Below are 19884 nucleotides of genomic sequence, written 5' to 3' on the forward strand. Positions count from 1 at the left end.
CAGGAAATAAAAGGAAGCCATTGGACCTAATTGAGTTGGGGAGTCACATGGTCAGATCAGAGCTTAAAGAAAACCACTTTGGCAGCAGCACATAGGATGAACTGGTGTGGTAAGTCTTGAGGCAATGAGTCCAATTAAGTGGCTTTTGTAGTAATCTAGGCGAGAGTGGTTGAGGACCTGAATTAATGTGGTAGATATATGAATGGAGAGAAGGGGTCAGAGGTGAGAGATTTTTTGAAGTTAGAAACAGCAAGGTTTAGTAACTGGATATGTGGAGTGATGGAGAGTGAGGAGTCCAGAAAGATGTTGCCTTCAAGAGAAACATCAAAGGTGGAAAGATGGGAGAGTTTTAAAGGAAAGACAGTGCGTCAGTTTGAGAGGTTTTTGGGACATGCAATTTGAAATAAATGTCTAATAGACAATCGGTGTTGAGGATAAAAATCTGGCAGATAGACTGAGGCTGGCTATTTAGAGTCATCTGCTCTAATCAGTGAGCTGATTAATTGCCATGAGAGGCAGAATGGAAGAATGCATAGTCATCCTTGAAGTGAGGATTCCTGGAATTCAGGTTCTTCCTTTGACGCAGATTATAGGCAAATCACAATCTTTCCATCTTCAAGGTAGCTCTCTGAGACTGGAAGTTGTGGAGAACTTCTATCTGCATTGGTAGAAGCACTTCCCTCATTTGGAGGTTCTCTGTACCAGTGAAATAGTAAGTCCAGTTCATATCCCTGTGCTAATTAATTTCCGTACACACACACACACACACACACACACACACACACACATATTCTTCTAGCATCAGTGGCTCATTTATTTCAGTTCCTCAGATAGCATAGGAGCTACCCCTGGACCTACAGCCCCTAGCAGTGCTTTTGAAAAGAAGTTAAATTATTTTTTTCATTTAGCAAGCATTAATTTTTTTCCTCTCTTGTCTCTCCCCACCTGAATTGAGCACAAACAAAAGAAAAAGAAAATTATTGTACCAAATCTGTATAGTAAAGCAAATTCTTGCATTGGTTATGTTCAGAAATGTATGTCTCCATCTACATCTTGATGCTATCCATCACTTTCCCCTGTCAGGAAATTGCTAGCATTCTACTACTGTTCAAACAAATTATTTTCTTTATGATCATAGTTTGTTTAATATTCCCCAGTAGATGGCTACTCTCTTAGTTATAAGTTTTTTGCTACTACAAAAAGAGATGCTATAATGTTTTTGCATATGTGGATCTCTTTCATCTTTCTTTGATTTTTTTTGAGGCATAATCTTGTAGTGGTGTCTCTGAGTCAAAGGTATACAGTTTAATGAATTTTTAGACATAGTTCCAAATTGTTTTTCAAAGTAGTCAGGACCAATTCCCAGCTCCATCAAAGGAGCATTAGTGTACACCTGCTTCCCTTCATCTCCAATATTTGCCCTTCTCTTTTTTGGTCATGTTTGCCCATTTTGTGGATATAAGCTGGAATCACAGAGTTTCCTTAACTTGCATTTCTTCCATCATTAGTGATTTGGAGCATTTTTTGCATATGGTTGTTAATAGCTTGAATTTCTTCCTTTGAAAACTGTTCGTATCCTTTGACCTCGCCTGTCTTAGTGCCTTTTGCATGTGCCCACTGTACTCTTCCTTTGCCTATACTAGTTAATTAAAAAAGGATCTCTTTGCAATAGGACTTGTGAATTTTCATAATGCTTTCACATCTGTTCTTTCCATATGCTATATGTGTGACTCTTCATTTTAGTGCTAGATCATTTCTCCACCCTCTGTGAAGGCTGGGGTCATCTTTACCTTTTCTACTCTGCAAAAATCTATTACATTTGCTCTCTGAACACCATGTGCCTCCTCCATACACCTGTTGGTTTTTTCTTATTTCCCTTGGTTTCTGACTTTTTAAAAATTGCATTTATCTTGATTGTTTTATTTTGAGTTTATTTAGTCTTAGATATGCTAAATGTTAATTTTTTCCTGATTTTTAAATGTGTGAATTCCTATAAGAAGTTCTGGACTATATGGAATTAGTATATGCATTTATTTATATACTAATGAAGATAGCATGTGTACCTGTAAAACAGGATTTGGGGGGCAATAGGCCATTGATTAGCTACAGTATTATTTTAGATATTGAAAAGTAATCCTTTTATCCTAAAAATTTCACAAAAAGTTCACATTTACTATGCTTTCTATTGATATTCATGTATTATGTACTTGTACCTTGAAAATGGTGTGCATAGAAAAGGGGCAGGATAACATGTTTAACAAGGATGAAGAATCACTGCTTCATCTTTGCTGGTTAGCTCACTGGGTTAATATATGATGTGAGTAAGCCAAAGCGTTACTTTTTGAACCATGTTAGTCAGTTAGCTTTGTTCAATTACACAATCACGAACTATCCCCCAAATCTGGCCAGCCATCTGTTGTTGGTCACATGACAGAGCAGGCAGATATGTGTGTCTGGTTCAATAAAAACCTATTCCTTAGATGGATTTGGAGTGAGGAAGACCTGAGTTCAAATCCTGCCTGAGACACTTATTAGCTATTTGACCTTCAGTAAGTCACTTAATTAGCACAGTGCCTGGCACATAGTAGGTACTTAATACATATTCATTGACCATGTACCTTTTTTGGCCTTAGTTCACTTATCAGTAAAATGGGATTAATAATAGTGTCTATATCATAGAGTTGTTCTGAGGGCCAAATGAGATAACATGAAAATTTCTTTGCAAATCTTGAAGTGCTTCCAGGTTTTTTTTTTTTAAACATTTTTTGTGTCATTGACCCCTTTGGTGACAGTATGGTAAAGCCTGTGGGCCCCTTCTCAGAATAAAGTTTTTAAATGTGCAAAGTAAAATAAATAGGATTACGAAGGAAGCCAGTTATATTGAAATGCAATTATCAAAATGTCAAAAAGAAAGTTGATGTTTGACCCAGCAATAGTACTTCTAGGGCTATATCCCAAAGAGATCATACAAATGGGAAAAGGACCCACATATACAAAAATATTTATAGCAGCTCTTTTTGTGGTGGCAAAGAATTGGAAATTGAGAGGATGCCCATCAATTGGGGAATAGCTGAACAAGTTGTGGTATATGAATGTAATGGAATACTGTTGTGCTATAAGAAATGATGAACAGGCTGACTTCAGAAAAACCTGGAAAGACTTGTATGTTCTGATGCTGAGTGAAGTGAGCAGAACCAGGAGAACGTTGTACACAGTAACAGCCACATTGTACGATGACTAGTATTGATAGACTTAACCCTTCTCAGCAATACAAGGATGTAAGACATCTCCAAAGGCCATTTTTCATGATGGAAAATGCTATCCACATCCAAAGAAAGAACTATAGAGTTTGAATGCAGATTGAAGCATACTATTTGCTATTTTTTTTCCTTCTGTTGTGTTTTGTTTCCTCTTTCTGGTGGTTCCTCCTGTTGGTTCTAATTCTTACTTACAGTATCACTAATGTGAAAATATGTTTAATGGGAATGTATACGTATAGCCTGTATCATATTGTGCACCGTCTTGGGGAGGGAGGGGGAGAAAAATTTAAAACTCAAAAGCTTATGGAAGTGATTGTTGATAATTCAAAATTAATTAAAAAAAAAGAAAGTTGGTGGATGTAAAGTGTGTCTGTGCCATCTAAGTGCTGGCTAGCAAGCTCCATTACCAGGGTAGGGGAGGGGGCTGAAACCATGTGATACATTTACATGTTTATGCATCAGGATTCATTACTCCTGTGAGAAGTTTCATATGCATACAAAAACAAATTAAAAAAAAAGCCCATCCCATTCTTCCTTATTTTTAAAATAGCTTATGATTTAGATTTTGTCTGCTATGTTTCTTGTTCTCACCCAGCACACCATAATGTCCTTGAGGGTGCTACAAGGCATGGAACTTACTTCATAGTAATGCTAGCTGATCCCAAACCTTAAGGAAATGAAACATTCTGAGCAAGAACACACATTCTCTGGTTTGTCCACTCACCTACTCTGCCGCTGTCTTGTCTTTGGTGCCAGTAAAGTCTGCAGAGAATGCTACCAAGTTGACTATTTCAGCAGTTTGTTTAAGCAGTTTGCTCACTCTTGTTAATTTTTTCTTCCCTTTTAGTGATCATGAAATATTTCTGAAAATGAGATTGGAAGGCTGGCAACATGGTGTGTCATGGACTGGGTATTCTTGGAGTCAGGAAGACCTGGGTTTGAATTCTGTATCAGACAGTTGCTTAGCTGTGTGACCTTGGGCAAGTCAGTTAACTTCTTTGTACCTCAGTTACCTCATTTGTAAAATGAGAGGATTGGATTTGATTAACTCTAAGGTCTCTCTTCCAGCTCTAAATCTGAGATCCTATGGAAGACTTTTTTAGCTGCAGATGTATGACAGCTATATAAAGAATCACCAATATAATAATTTCAATTTGTTTTTGATTAAGGGATATTGATGTTCCACAAATATTAAAGAAGATCTTTGATTACTTTCCAGGAATAACCAGGGGCCCATAAATGTTGAAGATATTTTTACCAGCTTTGACAACACAGGGAATATCTGTAAGTTGCAAGTTTGTTCTCTCTGTTTATACATTTTATGAATTTTACAAAAATGAATGTGCAATGTGCTTTTTCTTACTAACATTAAAATTGTATATAGCTGCAGAAGTTATTAAAGGAGAAACTTTTTTTTTTATTGGCAAAGTCAACCTGCTTTCTCTCTTTTGCTTCCTTCCTCCTTTTAGTGGAATAAATTTAAAAATTATAGGTAAAGAAATGGATCCATTAGGGAAGTGACCAGAGTATCATCTTTCCATCTGAGTTCCTGAGAAACAGAGGATATATTGAGAGAGTAAATATTTTATCTGACTACCTAACCAGGAAGGCATCTTTCTTTACTAGAGGTATAATCCTATAGAATTTTCTCTGCTTGAAGTCACATATCAGCAGAAAATGGCAGTTGTAAAGCACAAAATGTGTTATTGACTAAATTTAATTCAGTTCGTTTTCATTCAAACAATATTAAACACTTCATTAAACCCCTGCAATGTGCAAGGCACTGTATTAGGCCCTGCACATACAAGATGGGAGCAGAAACAGTCCTTGCCCTTGAGTGGCTTCCACTCTAATGGGGTAAAGGTGGCAGTGGGGAAGAGGAGAAGATGATATAGACGTAAATAAACATATCATAGGGCAAGAGGTGCTAAGTTCAAAGACAATGTGCTGCAATCAGTTATTTTACTTAGGCATTTTAATAGCAACTTCAGGTTTACAGAGTGCTTTTTGAGCACAATGCCTGATATACAGTAGGTATTTAGTAAATGCTTGTTGCTTAATTGATTGTTTTACTCACAACCCTGTGAGACAGTTATAGGAATTACTCACATTTTGTAGATGAGGAAACCAAGTCACAGAATTGAAGGGATTTGACCAAGATAACAAACTAGCCAATAAAAGATCCAGGATCTGAACCCCGGGCTAATGATCCCCAATCCATTGCTCTTTCTATTACATTACAAGTGCCTCATGGGGAATTTGAAGAGAGAGAGAGCTCTTTCAGCTGGCATAAAAAATAATGAAATAATACATTTACACAAAGTAATGACAATCTGTGTAATTTTTTTTTCCCAAAATTTTTACCCATAGGCTGCTTCTCATTACGTCAAACACTATTGGAGGGACTTGTTCTTGTGAAGAAAAGTATTTGTGACTTTTTCTCTGTAAAGTTCTCTGCAAATGGTCAAAAATATTTAACTTCAAGTGTTTTGCTCTTCTCAGGTTGAATGAAGACCATTTGGTAGGATACTGTAGAATGTTCAATTTATGATGTAATATGAGAGCACAATCTTGCTTTTTGGTAGCGTCACAATTGTGTTCCTGTTAGATATATGCCCCTTTTGGGGGTGAGGCAGGAACAGCAAGGTTTCTTCTTGCTCTTTGGTAAATAGGATTTATCAAACAAACTCACCTTTCTATAGGTCAGGAAGGACCATGCAGCAGAGAGTGTAGACAGCAGAGAAGTTGAAGTAACTGTGAAATGCTACTGCCAATATTTCAATATAAGATAGGACCACTAGCTGGCAGCATTATATAAAATATAAATAAGGAGTTTGGGGCATTATTTGTGGCAGTGACCACAAAGTGATAATTTCCTGGAGGTAACATTTTCTGGAGCATCTTCCTATAAAGAAATTATCCAAGCAGTGAGATGAGTTTTCTTTGTGTTCTAAAAGGCGACACCCAAGGTCTCTTTCTCACCCTGGCAGCATCTACGGGGTAGTCTGCTTTCCTTAGTTCTCTGGGGCTGGTTATAATAGACCAATCTCTTCTTTCCTTATTTGATCCAGCACAAAGTTTTTTTTAAACAGGAACTTTATTGGATAACTTAAAAGTGGAGGGGTATCTGGGAGGAGTGAGGACATGTAAAAATAGATGAATTTACAGAGGGCAGAATTCTTAAGGTGCCCATCACATAGTCACACGTTTGCCGGCATATCTTCCAAGGGACGCTTGTTTCCATTTCTCATCTTGGCTTGGATCTTTTTTTCTTCCATTTTTTTCTTAGATATCTTTACTGGTTTTGTGTCCCAAGTGCTAGCCTGAGGATACTGCTCTCTAGAAGTTGCTGAAGTCTGCTTGTCCCTTTAGTTAAAGCTTGGACTCTTTTCCTCTTATTCTAATTTTCTCTGAGAACTGTCCTCATATTCTCCTCATATTTCTTAATGGCTTTTCGAGAATCTCCCTCCCCCATTCTCTACCTCGGCCCTGAGGATGCAGGCCGCCAATGAATGATCACATTTTTAATGATAGATTGCCAATTCCATTCACTTTCCTGTATTTTGAAGTTGGTCAATAATTGTTCAGGCTAGAAATAGAATTTTTCCATACACAAATACTTTATCTACTCTGATGATAACATATAGCTTTCACTAATAGTAAAAGAATAATAATGTCATAACATCTTAATCTCTCCCTTTCCCCCCCAGTGCTTTTAAAATTAAGAAGTTTAGAGCAGCTCTTATCAGTATATTTAGGCATTGGGATCAATTGGAAAGAATACTGGCTCTGGAGTCAGGAACATCTTAACCATGGATCTGTAGACTTGGTTTTTAACTTTTTTTTTTTTTGCAAATTTTATTTCAGCATAGTTGGTTTAAGAATACTGGTTCTGGAGTAGGGACAAGTCTTAACCATGGGTCTGTAGGCTTGACTTTTTCAAAAATATTTGAAAATTATATTTTAATATAATTGGTTTTCTTTGTAATCATGTGAGATTATTTTATGCATTTAAAGACACAGCTCCAAGAATACGCTTCATGCCACAGAAAAGGTGAGGAGCCCCTGCTCCAAAGTCAGAGAACATAGGTTCAAATCCTACCTGTGATGTTTATTACTTTTGTGACTTCACACAAATTCACCTCTGGGTGGGCCTTGTTCCTTATCGATATAAAGAGTGAGTTAGATTAGATGACCTCTGAGGTCCATAGATTTAGATCTATGGATTCTATTACCCTGTGAATGTTTTATCACTGCCATCAAAAGGCTGACTATAGTCATTACTCTCCTCACCCTCAAAACTTCCTTTAAAACAATCGTTTGATAAATAATATAACCTAAGAACTTGGGAATCAGATGTATTTTTTTCGCCTTATGAAACTAAGAGGTCTTATGTTTTAATGATAAACTTGTAAGGCCTCATATGCCATGAGTAAATTGTAATAATTAGATTTTATGTATACCAAGTATAGAATAATATTATTTCAAATACAATAAGAAAACATCTTTAGGCTACAGAAAATTTTAAAAGTTTTACAGGGATAGCAATCTGTTGGAGGATGCTGATGAAACAACAGCTCTTTGAATTACTACATAAGGAGAGAGCTTACATTTTTCTTTTCTTTCAAACCTAACAAACATCAAATAAAACAAGAAAAAGGGGATTGTATGTGAAACTGAAAATCTCTGTTGTCACCAGAGGGAAGGCACTAGCATGAAGGTCGATCAGGAAAGGCTTCTTGTAGAAGATGGGATCTTAGCTGAGACTACAGCACTGGCCTGTTCCATTTCTGACCTGGCCTGGTTTGCCCCTCCTTGGGCATTCTGGTGGCCCTTCTGCTCTTATTGATAGCAGAATTAGTGCTGGCACCTGATCGCCTTAGCCTGCTGCTGCTCAGTCCTCCCAAGCAGCAGGGATTACAAATATGCCTAACCTCACTCCGCCCTTATCTCCATTTTACTGATGAGGAAATTGAGGCTCAGAAATTAAATAACTTGTCCATAGTCACCAATGATTAAGCACCAAATCTTTTGGGAACATACCATTTCATGTAATTTTATCAAAAAAGCTTGTATTTTTACTTTTAAGAAGGAAAATCTACTTTGGTGTTTGGTGCATATAAATTTTAAATTTGGTGCATGTAAATTATAAATATATAAAATTATATTGATGATGGTTGGTTGTAAAATTTTATTTTATTTTATAACTTGATAATTTTACTTATAACTTAAGCCAAGCCATGCCAACATATAAAATTAACTATGTTTGAAGAAATAATTTTGCATTTTCGTTGATTTTCCTTTTATGCCTGGAGATTTTTGTGGCAGTCAGTGGGAGGCTATTGGTTCAGTATCTCAGCTAACCAGCAGAGGGCGATACAGTTTCAGTTCTGTTTCACTGACCAACTGTTAACCCAGAAACCGTAACTTTTAAACTTTCACAATGTAAAATAAAATGTTTATGGCTGAGGGTGACCAAGTTAGCTGAATGATGCCATTTTAATGCATAGTGAAGTCTTTTATGGAGATACCTGCGAATTACATTTAGAAAATACGTCTATTAACTGAAGCTCCCATTAAAAATGACATTCTTACTGGATTTTTTAGTTTTTTGTTGGTTTAGTTGGTTTTTTGGGGAGGGGGGTGTGGAGTAGGGCAATAGAGCTGGAAGTAGAAGGTACCACAGAGGCCTCCTAATCCTAGCTCTCTGATTTAGCAGCAGAGTTAACTGAGAACCACAGACGTTTTGCCACAGAGATGGATATTAAGTGTCAGAGACTGTATTGACATGCAGGTTCTCTGACTCCATGCTCTATGTTCTTTCCATTGTACCATAAGCTTGTGCATTTTGTTGTTGTTGTTGTTTTTTGGGGGGTTAATTTTGTCTTCAAGTGATTAAAAAAAGCCCTTTATTGTTAAGTGTATATTTCTTTTCTGGAAAAAGTATGTATATTTAGTAAATTATTTGGTTCAGCCCCAATAAAGTTCTTATATTTAGTGAATTACTTGGTTTAGCCCCAACATAGAAATGCTTTTGGTTTTGTTCGTTTCATGAAATGTAAAACATGCTTATAAGCTCTGTATTAGAATATCTGCTTCCAAATGGTAATTCAAGTGGGACATTGGAAGTCAGGCTGCTGCTCAAAAACAAAAAAGACAAAAATCAGATCTTAAATTATCCCTTTATTTTAGGAATTACTTTTTATATTATTGTGTAACTCAGTTTCCTCAGCCATAAGAGGAGAGAGATGACCAGATGACCTCTGAGGGACCTTTCAGCTTCAGAGCTATGCTCTGGGGGTCATGTCTGAATTCCTAATAAGTAAAGAAAAATGGGATTAAAAAAAAACTTTTGTAACTGCTAGAAATATAAATATAAAAATAAAGTGGGAAAAAACCAGCAATGACTCATTAATGTTACAGAGCTCAATGTACATTTTAACATTCAATTTTCAGTTCAATTCAGTAAGCTTTTATTACATGCCTACTATGTGTCTGTCACAGAATTAGGTGCAGGGGTTATAGAGACAAAAATGGAACAGTAAGGAGCTTGAATTCTCATGGGGGGATGAAACAAAAACCATTGAAGCAAAATTGGTCATAAATTAGAGATCCTTATTAAATATTTATTTCATTTTAACTTCTAAGAAACTAGAAATTATAAACAAGCTTTTTGGGGGGCCTATCCATATATGTTCATATGCAAATATGTGTATATAGGTTTGTATTTTTTGTTTCATTTTTGGAAAATAAATGAAACTTCCTGATATTTCCCCATTTCCTGTTTATGTTTTAAAAAGAATCAGTTTTGATCAATGCAGTGACTAAACATGACTTCAGAGAAGTTTGCTTCCTGCTGTTCAGCGGAAAGGGAGGAGACTGCACAGGTGTGGAATGAGGCCTCTGTGGCTAATATGTAGATAGGTTTTCTTAATTGCACTTTGTTGTAAGAGATGGTTCTGTTGTGGGGGAGGGGTTTGAGTTGGGGAGGTAAGGAGTTGTTGGAAAGTGAGCAATATTTTTAAAAAGAACATCAGTAAAACTTTTTAAATAAAAAATTACACATCTGACTTTATTATAGTAAAATATTGCCAATATAAATGAATTATTCAAATTCATTTGTTTTTCTAAGGTATTGATTGTTCCTACTTAGAATGATTATTTTCCCTTTTTTTTTGCTTTTTGCACATGGCTCTGAGCTATATATGTGTTTAAATGAACAATTGTAGAAAATAAAACTTATTTTGAAAACCTTTTTTCTTTTCTTGTTCACCTTCAGTTTAGTGGAAATGGCTCTGGGCCAAGAGAAATTGCTTGGGAATCCACTGCTTTCTTTGTAAGTGTCTGTGGGTAGCTCAGAGATACCTGAATTGTTATATGGAGAGATTGCGGTTGCTACTGACTCATCATGCTTGGAAGGAGATGCCATCAGGCTACCTAGGGAAAAGTAAGGGATGACCCCTTTTATTGGCAAGGGGGGCGCTTGCAGCCCCTGTGCTACCGTAATGTATCACACTCGTGTGCACCGGTAGCAAGGGACATGGCCACGTTGTGTAAGCACTGCTGCAGATTTTACCTGGCTCCCATGTGTTTGTGGGCCTCTCTTCCTTGTTCCCTTGTCTTTACCTCTCTGCTCAAAGAAATTACTTCCTGTGGTTTTTCTCTGCTTATTCTGAATGCCCTTTGAAATACTATTCTTTTTTTTTTTAAGGCAATTGGGTCAAGTGACTTGCCCAGAGTCACACAGCTAGTAAGTGTCAAGTGTTTGGTCTGAGGCCAGACTTGAATTCAGGTCCTCCTGACTTCAGGGCCAGTGCTCTATCCACTGCGCCACCTAGCTGTCCTGAAATATGATTCTTATCAGGGCTTAGCTGATCTAAATTTGGATTTTGTTCCGTTCATTGTCATTACCTGGTCTTTATAAATTTAGAAAAATATTTCATCACAGTTTGGAAAAATTATTACTTCATTTGCGCTTTTCCGTTGCTAGTATGACTTATGTGGTAGCATTCCTTGTATTTCTGTTTAATGAAAAATACTGCTGTTATTTCAAGATGACTCAAATTTACAGCATAAGGTACCTGAGCCTTTCAGTGACAGAGAGTTTAAATTGTCTCCAGAGATATTTTGAAATAATTTAACTGTGAATCAGAATTCAGAGCTGCTGTTGCAGCTCAAATTTGTGGATTTGTTGATAATCTGTTCTTTTTCTGGTTCTAGTCATTGACCTTGGCAGGTCACCCCCTTTTTATCTGCATCATAGATAACAGTGGTTTATTTTCCAAGTGGCCTGTCGGAGTAACTGGTTGTTAAAATTTTTTCTCAGTGCTAAGGAATGGGATGAAGGTGGAAGAGTGTTGAGGAAATAGCAGTAGTTATTTTCTGTTCCTAGAATTCTCTTTTTCAGATGATAAGGAAATTTATTTAAAAACCAAATAATGTAAGTTTTATCATCTGAAGCAGCATCTTCTAGTGACTGTTTCTGATCTTTTTGCATTCAACATAGTTTTGTGCTCTCTAAGCTTATAATATGATTGATTTAGGATAGTTCTGGGAATTTGAGCTTTGAATTTCTTAACTTGTTTCAAGACTGTTGCATAGCTAATGAAAGGGAGATCTGAAAAAAAATCTATATTTGTCTCACGTCCAAATAAACGTGTTTTTATGTGAACAGGTAGTCAACTAGCAAGATAACTGAATTGAGAATTTTAATTGAAGGTCAATCTCCCTGCCAATATCAAGAATAATGTTATTTGTGCTTAATAGCCTTGAAATCACAAGATGAGGATACTTGTGGAAATATGTGCCTTTCTGGTTTTTACTTTTTAAGATTTTAAAATGCTTCATTAATTTTGTGATTCCAGTATTTGAACTTTTAACACTGAAATCCTAACTCTTAAATTCTTTAGGCCATCACTGTGAAGTCGAGCGTCTAGACATTTTACTAGCCAACAAATCTTAGGACCCCTTGTTTTCACATGGCACTTTTCTCCAAAGAGCTCACAACGTGTTATGCACATTACCATATTAATCTTTGAACATCTCTAGGTAATAGTCAGGAATCAAGTAATTCTAGTCCTGTATCAAGAAGGTGAGTGAGCACTTAAGCCAGGATGTTGAGACTAGGTGATTTAAAAGGTTGTCAGGAAAAAAAGCCCGTAAGGTTGGTTCTAATCAAATGTAGCTCCAACACCATAGATAAAGGTTCTTAACCTTTTTGTATGTCATGAATCCCTCTGGCAGTCTGGTGAAGGCTGTGGACACTTCAGAATCATGTTTTTAAAATTCACAAAATAAAATACATAGGATTACAAAGGAAACCAGTTATGTTGAAATCCAATTGTCAAGGAAAAATATGTAAATGTATGTATATAAAAGCTAATAATAATAACTAACATTTATGCAGTGCTAACTATGTGCCAGGCAGTGTGCTAAGCAATTTACAAACATTACTTCATTTGATCCTCACAACAACCCTGGGAGGTAGACGTTCTATTATTAACCTCATTTTACAGATGAGGAAAGTAAGACAGAGATGCAGTGACTTGTCCAGGGTCACAAAGCTAGTATCTGAGGCTGGATTTGAACTTGGTCCCCCTGAAATCTGTCTGTGGATTCCTTGGGAGTCTATGGACCTCAGGTTAAGCATCCCTACCATAGGAACCTTCCACCCTAAAGGCTGGATGGGGTCTTTCAGCTCTGGCTCTGGCTCCTAACCTTAACTGATCATCACATTCTCCCAGTGGTCCTTATTTCTAGTATCAGGTTACAAAAGGTTTCTGAGAATTTGGTCTGGTTATGTGCAGCTTCTTGATGTATTTTACCCCTTCCTTCTTTCTCCTCATCCACCTAGGCTTTAGGGGGATTTTCATTTTAGTCCCATATCAGGCAAGGTAGACCCTAAGTCACCAAATTGGGAATCAGAGTCACATCTCATGATGTGAGCATAGCTTACTCACTTGATGACACTGTTCCTGTGAAAGGAGCAATGGTTTTTGAAGACAGGTGGAATTCATTTTAAAATAAAGCTCTATTTAAAATAAGGCATCATGGAGGGGGGGATGACGACTGTGTGGGCGTGGGTGTTAGATATCATCAGTTGTTCTTGATATTTGACAGTGCTGCTGTTGCTGACAGTATTAGTCATGTGCCAAAGAATACTGATATAAAATCTGTAATCTTTTCCACCTCCACTAAAGCTCTCTCTACTCTTGTGCCTCATTATGGTGTGGAGGCGAACTTTCATCACAGATATTAGTAGGGAGTAGGCACACTATTTCTCAAGTGATATTCCATATCTTTTCCATCATACCATTGGCTAAAAGATGTAGAAAATACAAGATCGCACTGTATTACTTTTTGTAGACTGTTAAAAATTGGTTCAGTAGAGCAAAATGCTAGCTTAAAAATGCTCCTCCAAGAGGGTGTCGCCATGTGTTTCTACCTAAAACGGGACATCTTTTTAATATGAAAACTTGTGGTGGTGTGTGGTTGAGAGTTGGGAACAGTGCAACTTGCAAAGAATTGAGTTTGAGTATCACCCAAGAGGCAATGGTAAAACGTGCCTGTGGGTGTGAGCATGCTGTAACATATTACAAACAATTACAAACAAGGAATTATAAAGAAGTGGTGTAAAGGGTGTCCTGAAAGAAAGGCATGAACAGAAGATCTGATGTTCAAGATTTATAGAGAAATAATACATACAGAGAAGCAGCATAGCATCATAAATGGAGACCTGCCTTTGTACTCAGGAAGAGTTGAGTTCAAGTCTTGACTCAGCCCTGTGCTGGCTATGAGACCCTTGGGTAAGTTGCTTAATCTCTCGGTGTTCCAGGCAACTTTCTAAGGTTATAAAGTGCAGAGCAGGTGCAAATTTGTGTTAAGTGGAGACGACTCTCTGACCTCCCATTTGTCCTGCCCTAGCCTCTCTCCTGACTTCTAGGCCTGCATCTTTTAGCTGCCCATCAGCCATCTTGAAGTGGATGACTTGTAGACATCTTAAACTCAGCGTGGCTAAAGCTGATGTCATTATGATTCCCCCAAACCCTTCCCTCATCTTAACTTCCTGATGCTCCTGAGGGTGCCCTTGTCTTCCTAGGCACCTAGACTCAACCTGGATGTCGTCCTCCTGTACGCTCTCACCCCTTACATTCAGTCAGTTTTCTATCACACACGCCCCCTTCTCTCCTGGGACACTGCCACCATTTTGGTGCAGCTGCTCACCACCCAGTGCCCAGACTATGGCAGTAGCCTGCTGGTGGGTCTCCCAGCTGTAAATCTCTCCCCGCTTCCAATCCATCTTTCATGCAGGTGTCAAACTAATCTTCCAAAAGTTCAGGGTCTGATCATATCTTCCTCCTATTCGATAAACTCCATTGACCCCCTGTTTCTTCTAGGAGCAAATAGAAATCCCTCTGTTTGGCTTTTAAAGTCCTTCATAACCTGTTCCCCACCCCAAGCGACTTTTCAGTCATATTACATCTTAGTCCCCACCACATACTCTGTAATCCAGGGGTCCTGGCCTCTGTGGTACTCCTTGAACTGTCTCACATACCCGGAATTCTCTCTTCAGCTTGGCCTCCAGGCTTCCCTAGTTTCCTTCAAGTTTCTTCTGAAGACCTACTGCCTGCAACATCTTTTCTGGCCCTCTCTAATTTTAGTGCCTTCCTGCTAAGATTTCTCCCAAATTTATCCTTTATGTATCTTGTTTGTACCATTAGGTGGTGCAGTGGATGGAGTTTCTGGACCTAGGGTCAGCAAGACCAGATTTCAAATTCTGCCTCAGATATGTGTGACCCTGGACAAGTCACTCAATCTCTATTTGCCTCAGTGTCCTCATCTGTAAAATGGGGATAATAATAGCATTTACTTCCCATGATTGCTACAGTGATAAAATCAATTAATATTTGTAAAATGCTTTGCAGACTTTAAAATGCTGTATAAATGCTAGTTGTTACTAGTGTTATTTAAGTTGTTTTCATGTTGTTTCCTTTCTGCCTCCCCCACGCCCACTATGTATTCTTGAGGTCAGGGACTGTTGTTGATACTGTTTTGTTTCAAATATCCTCAATGCTTAGCATGATGCCTGGCAACAGAGTAGACAATGAATACTAGCTGACTGACTGACTAACCTTTTAGGAGTTCCCAATACCAGTATAATTATAGGTCCTCTATCCCCCCTGCCCCTCCAGAGAAAATTCCAGTTATGCAGCTATATTAGACCAAGAGCCATTTCCCAGTAGATAAATGCTCAAAGGTTATAGACAAAGAGCAAAACCAGGAAAATAATAGACACAACTTCAGTAAGTGGATAGAGCAAAACCAAAACTTAGTACTGTCATTATAATAAATAAGCTTGACCTTAGAGAAGAGATGTGAAAATGTATCTCTCCCTTATTTGCAGAGAGGTTAGGTACCATGGGTGTGGAGCATTGCACATATATTGTCAGATTTAATTGATGTGAGGGTTAGTTTTGCCAAACCAGTTTTTTTTTAAATCTCTTTGTTATTCTTTGTTATAAGATACAGCTTTTTAAATAGAGAATAGGGGAGGAACATAATTGGAAATGAAGATGTTTTAAAGACGAAAGATGAAAATAATTCCTGAATGGTTAAAAAAAGAAAATGTATGAGCGAAAAATAAGATGAGGACATGGAGAAAATGAGGGATAACCAAGGGATAGCTTGCTTACTCCCTTGGTATCTTTGCAGTCACGAGAAAACAAGGAAGGGCCCAGCACATTGAGTATGTGTCCCTTGAGTAAACTCATGGGAGGACATGGGCAAGAGTGGTAGAGGATGAACAGGTGTGAGTGCATTATGGATTTCTGTTGCTAGAGGGAATGCCCATACTGATGAGAACACGTTCATTCAAATATTTGAATGTCAGTCCTTCTCTAGTAAAAGGTAGATCATATCTTTGTTTCAATACAGATAATTCCTCTCTTCTTTAAACATATAATAGAATCTATTTGAAATGCCTCCAATTTTTAGCACAAGATATCTTCCTTAGTGCTAGTAATATTAAATAACCTTTTGAATGGTTGAAGATTATTTATCTAAAATGGGGAGAAAATGGAACTTAGAGTTGATATTGTAGATCTTAAGTAGTAAGAATTGAGAGTGGAAGAAAGAACTTGAAGTAGTAATAAATAATGACCTTAGCATACAGAAATGAATTTTGTCTAGTGGTGTGTAGTCAGAGTAGGATGTTACTAAAGGTTATCAATTCATCAATAACAAGCATTTATTAATCAGTTATAAGGCACAGGCACTGAGCATACAAAGAAAGGTAAATACAGGAGGACAGACCCTAATTAGGGAAACAATTGGATCAACTCTTAAGTACCTGTAGGAGGTAACTCAAATAGCAATTAAGAAAAGAAAATTGGAGAAAATGGCTGGGCGTGGCTACAAAGTGTTCAAAAGAAATCCATGTTAGAGGTGACGCGATTTTAAAGTCATTCACTAATTGATTTTCAGGATACCTCAAAGAAGGGAATATTCCAAAAGAAAGATCATAAGTGATGTTGAGGAAATTTTTTTTTCTTTTTTATGAGCACAAATCTGCCAGAAACAATTAAATTTTTTTTTATCATTAAGCTAATGTCCAAACTGGCATAGGACCCACATGCCCTCTGACATTACCCTGCCAAGATAATTTTAGGTAAGATTTATAGGAATCTTGAACAAGGAAAAGATCATAGTATGTTTTTTTGTTTTTTAAAAAAATTTTTTATTTTATTAATTTATTTTGATTTATCAGTAATCACTTCCATATGCTTTTGAGTTTAAAATTTTTCTCCCCCTTCCTCCCCACTACCCTTCCCAAGACAGCACACAATCTGATATAGGCTATAGATTTACATTCCTGTTAAACATATTTTCACATTAGTGGTGTAAGTAAAAATTAAAACCAATAGGAGCAACCATCAGAAAGAGGAAACAGAACTCCACAGAAGAGAAAAAAAATAGCAATTCAACTTTCATAGTTCTTTCTTTGGTTGTGGATAGCATTTTCCATCACGAGGCTTCTGGAGATGTCTTAGATTCTTGTATTGCTGGGAAGGGGTAAGTTTATCAATATTAGTCATCACACAACGTTGTGTACAACGTTCTCTTGGTTCTGCTCATTTCACTCAGCATCAGACCATACAAGTCTTTCCAGGTTTTTCTAAAGATCATGGTGTGTTAAAATACAGTTTGGGGTTAACATTCCCAAATAATTGAGTAACAAAGTCATCATCCAGTTTTTTCCTGGGCATTTTCCTCGAGGAATCAATGGAACTCCAACCAGAGTTTAATATCTAGGAATTCTCAATAGAAGACTCGGGATCTCTTCTGAATAATAGAGAAAGATGCTTTAAAATAATAATAATATAGAGAAAGCATCCCTTGGCAGGGTCTTAGGCTGATTGCCCTAGGGAATAAAGAAAAGAAGACTGTCCTTAGATGGGTCAATAAGCCCAACCAAGAGGTACTCTTTGTTCTAAGTTTTGGTTACTATTTCCCCCCAAAAATACCCTTTCATGAACCTACCTGCTTTCCTAAAGAGAAAAGTCTAGAAAAGGTTTTAGTCTGGAGAAAATATTTTTTCTTAATATTTTCAGTTTTACTAGAAAAGAGTTTTTTTTAATGTGTTTTCACAATGGTGTTAATTAAAAGAGGCTAATGAGAAGGCACCAGCCATCTAGTGACTCATGTCTACTTTCCCATCTCTTTAAAATAACTATGAGTATCTTCTTTTCACCTGTTGAGGGTATCATTGATGGCATATGAAAATATGTGAAGGGAAGAGGTAGGTTTTCACAGTTTTGTATAATTTGCATACATCTTTGCATGCTTTCACTACATCTTCACAGTTACACATTTGACTGAGAGAGAGATAGGTACTACTTGCTCTGTGTGTTGCATTGATCACAAAAAACAAACAATAATTTTTTGACTTAATCTTAAAATCTCATTTCCAACAAGATTCTCCCATGTACGTGTTAAAGTTAAGTGAAATTCCTTCATTGATGCAACCACAGAGATAACTTGATTCAATAGTACTCTGATTAACAATATCAGATGTTGCATAAAACACAAGATAGTCTAATCTAAGCTGTTCATTAGTGTTATAGATAGTATTCATAAGGCCAGTTGAAAGAGAAATTGTTCATGGGTGGTGAAAATCTCAAAATGTACCTCTTTTGGGGTGATGCAGTGCTGATTACATTGAACTCCCTGACACTATAGGGCCTTCTCAGTGGCCACTCAAAAGAGATCAGTCTGGCAGTTCACAAGGCAAAATGCAAATGAACGAAGAATACATGTTGCCCAGACTATAACATATAGTTAGGTGGACAGTTAGCCCATCAGTACATGTTTTTTTGGCAGTTACTTCAAATTAACAATGAGTTGGGCCCCAGAGTTGCATAAGAAGGGTAAAGTCATCTGGATTCCAACTGGGAAATTATGCAGTATTTTCAGTGATTCTAAGCTGTTCTTGGATACAAAAGAGCCCCTGTTTTTCTTCTCTTAACATTTATTTTTAAGCCCTGTCTTTGCCTCCCCACCTCCACTTAAAAGAAAGAAAAACAAAAAGAATTAGGCATGGTTAAGAAAAAAAACCACACAATTACAATGTCCAAACTTTATTTTCTTCTGTAACATGAGTCATCATCCTTCTGTCAGAAGGTCAGTAGAATGCTTCGTCATTAGTTGTCTAGAATTTTGAATGGTCATTGCACTGATCAGAATTCTTAAGTCTTTCAAAGTTGTTTTTCTTGACAATGTTGTCATTCTATAAATTGTCCTCAAGGTTCTGTCACTTCATTTTGTATCAGTTCATATAAATCTTTCTGTGTTTCTCTGAAACTATCTTTTTCATCTCTTTTTGTGGCACAATAATATTCTATTACATTCATATATCATAATTTGTTTAGTTATTCCATAAATGATGGGCGTCTCTTAATTTCTAGTCCTTTGCCATTTCTAAAAGAGCTCTGCTATAAATAATTTTGTATATGTGGATCCTTTTTTACTTGCTATTGATCTTTTAGGGATACAGGCTTAGTAGTGATATTACTGATTCAAAGAGTATGCAGTTGAGTGAATTTTGGGGAATAATTCCAAATTGCTTTCCAGAATCACTGAACCAATTCAGAATTCCACCAATAGTACATTAATATTTTCTTGCAATAACTCCAACAATTATAATTTTCTATTTTTGTCATCTTTTTCAAACTGATGAGTGTGAGGTAGAACCTCAGAGTTGTTTTAATGGGCATTTCTTTAATTATTAGTGACTTGGAGCATTTTTCATGACTAACACATATTGTGGAGTTCTGCTTTCTAATCTATTCTGCTAACATTTTCTGTGTTATGAGTGAGTTTATCCCATTCATGTTTGTGGTAAATATTTGTTAGTGGTGTATTCCCTTTCATTCTATCCTTATATACTTTTTTCTGTACTTATCCCCACACTTCCCTATTTATATTTTTCTTTCTCTTACCTAGATCCCAATCACAGGTTTTTATTTTTTCTTTGAATATAATCCCTCTTTCATCCTCCAGAGTTGGAGTTTGTCTTCCTTGTGACTAATCTCTCCTTTATCCTACTTTCCTGGTTAAACTCCAACTG

General features: G+C 36.9%; 1 protein-coding gene across 1 annotated transcript in view; it reads left to right on the forward strand.

Moving 5' to 3' along the window:
* The window catches only part of CAMKMT (calmodulin-lysine N-methyltransferase), a 501359-nt gene that overhangs the window by 29206 nt on the left and 452269 nt on the right, over window positions 1-19884 (forward strand). The window contains 1 exon segment of the mRNA XM_021001297.2: window positions 4480-4544. Within this exon segment, the coding sequence (XP_020856956.1) occupies window positions 4480-4544 (65 nt within the window).

The sequence above is a fragment of the Phascolarctos cinereus genome, unplaced genomic scaffold, assembly GCF_003287225.1.
Source record: "Phascolarctos cinereus isolate Bilbo 61053 unplaced genomic scaffold, phaCin_HiC Scaffold_2;HRSCAF=192, whole genome shotgun sequence".
NCBI lineage: Eukaryota > Metazoa > Chordata > Mammalia > Diprotodontia > Phascolarctidae > Phascolarctos > Phascolarctos cinereus.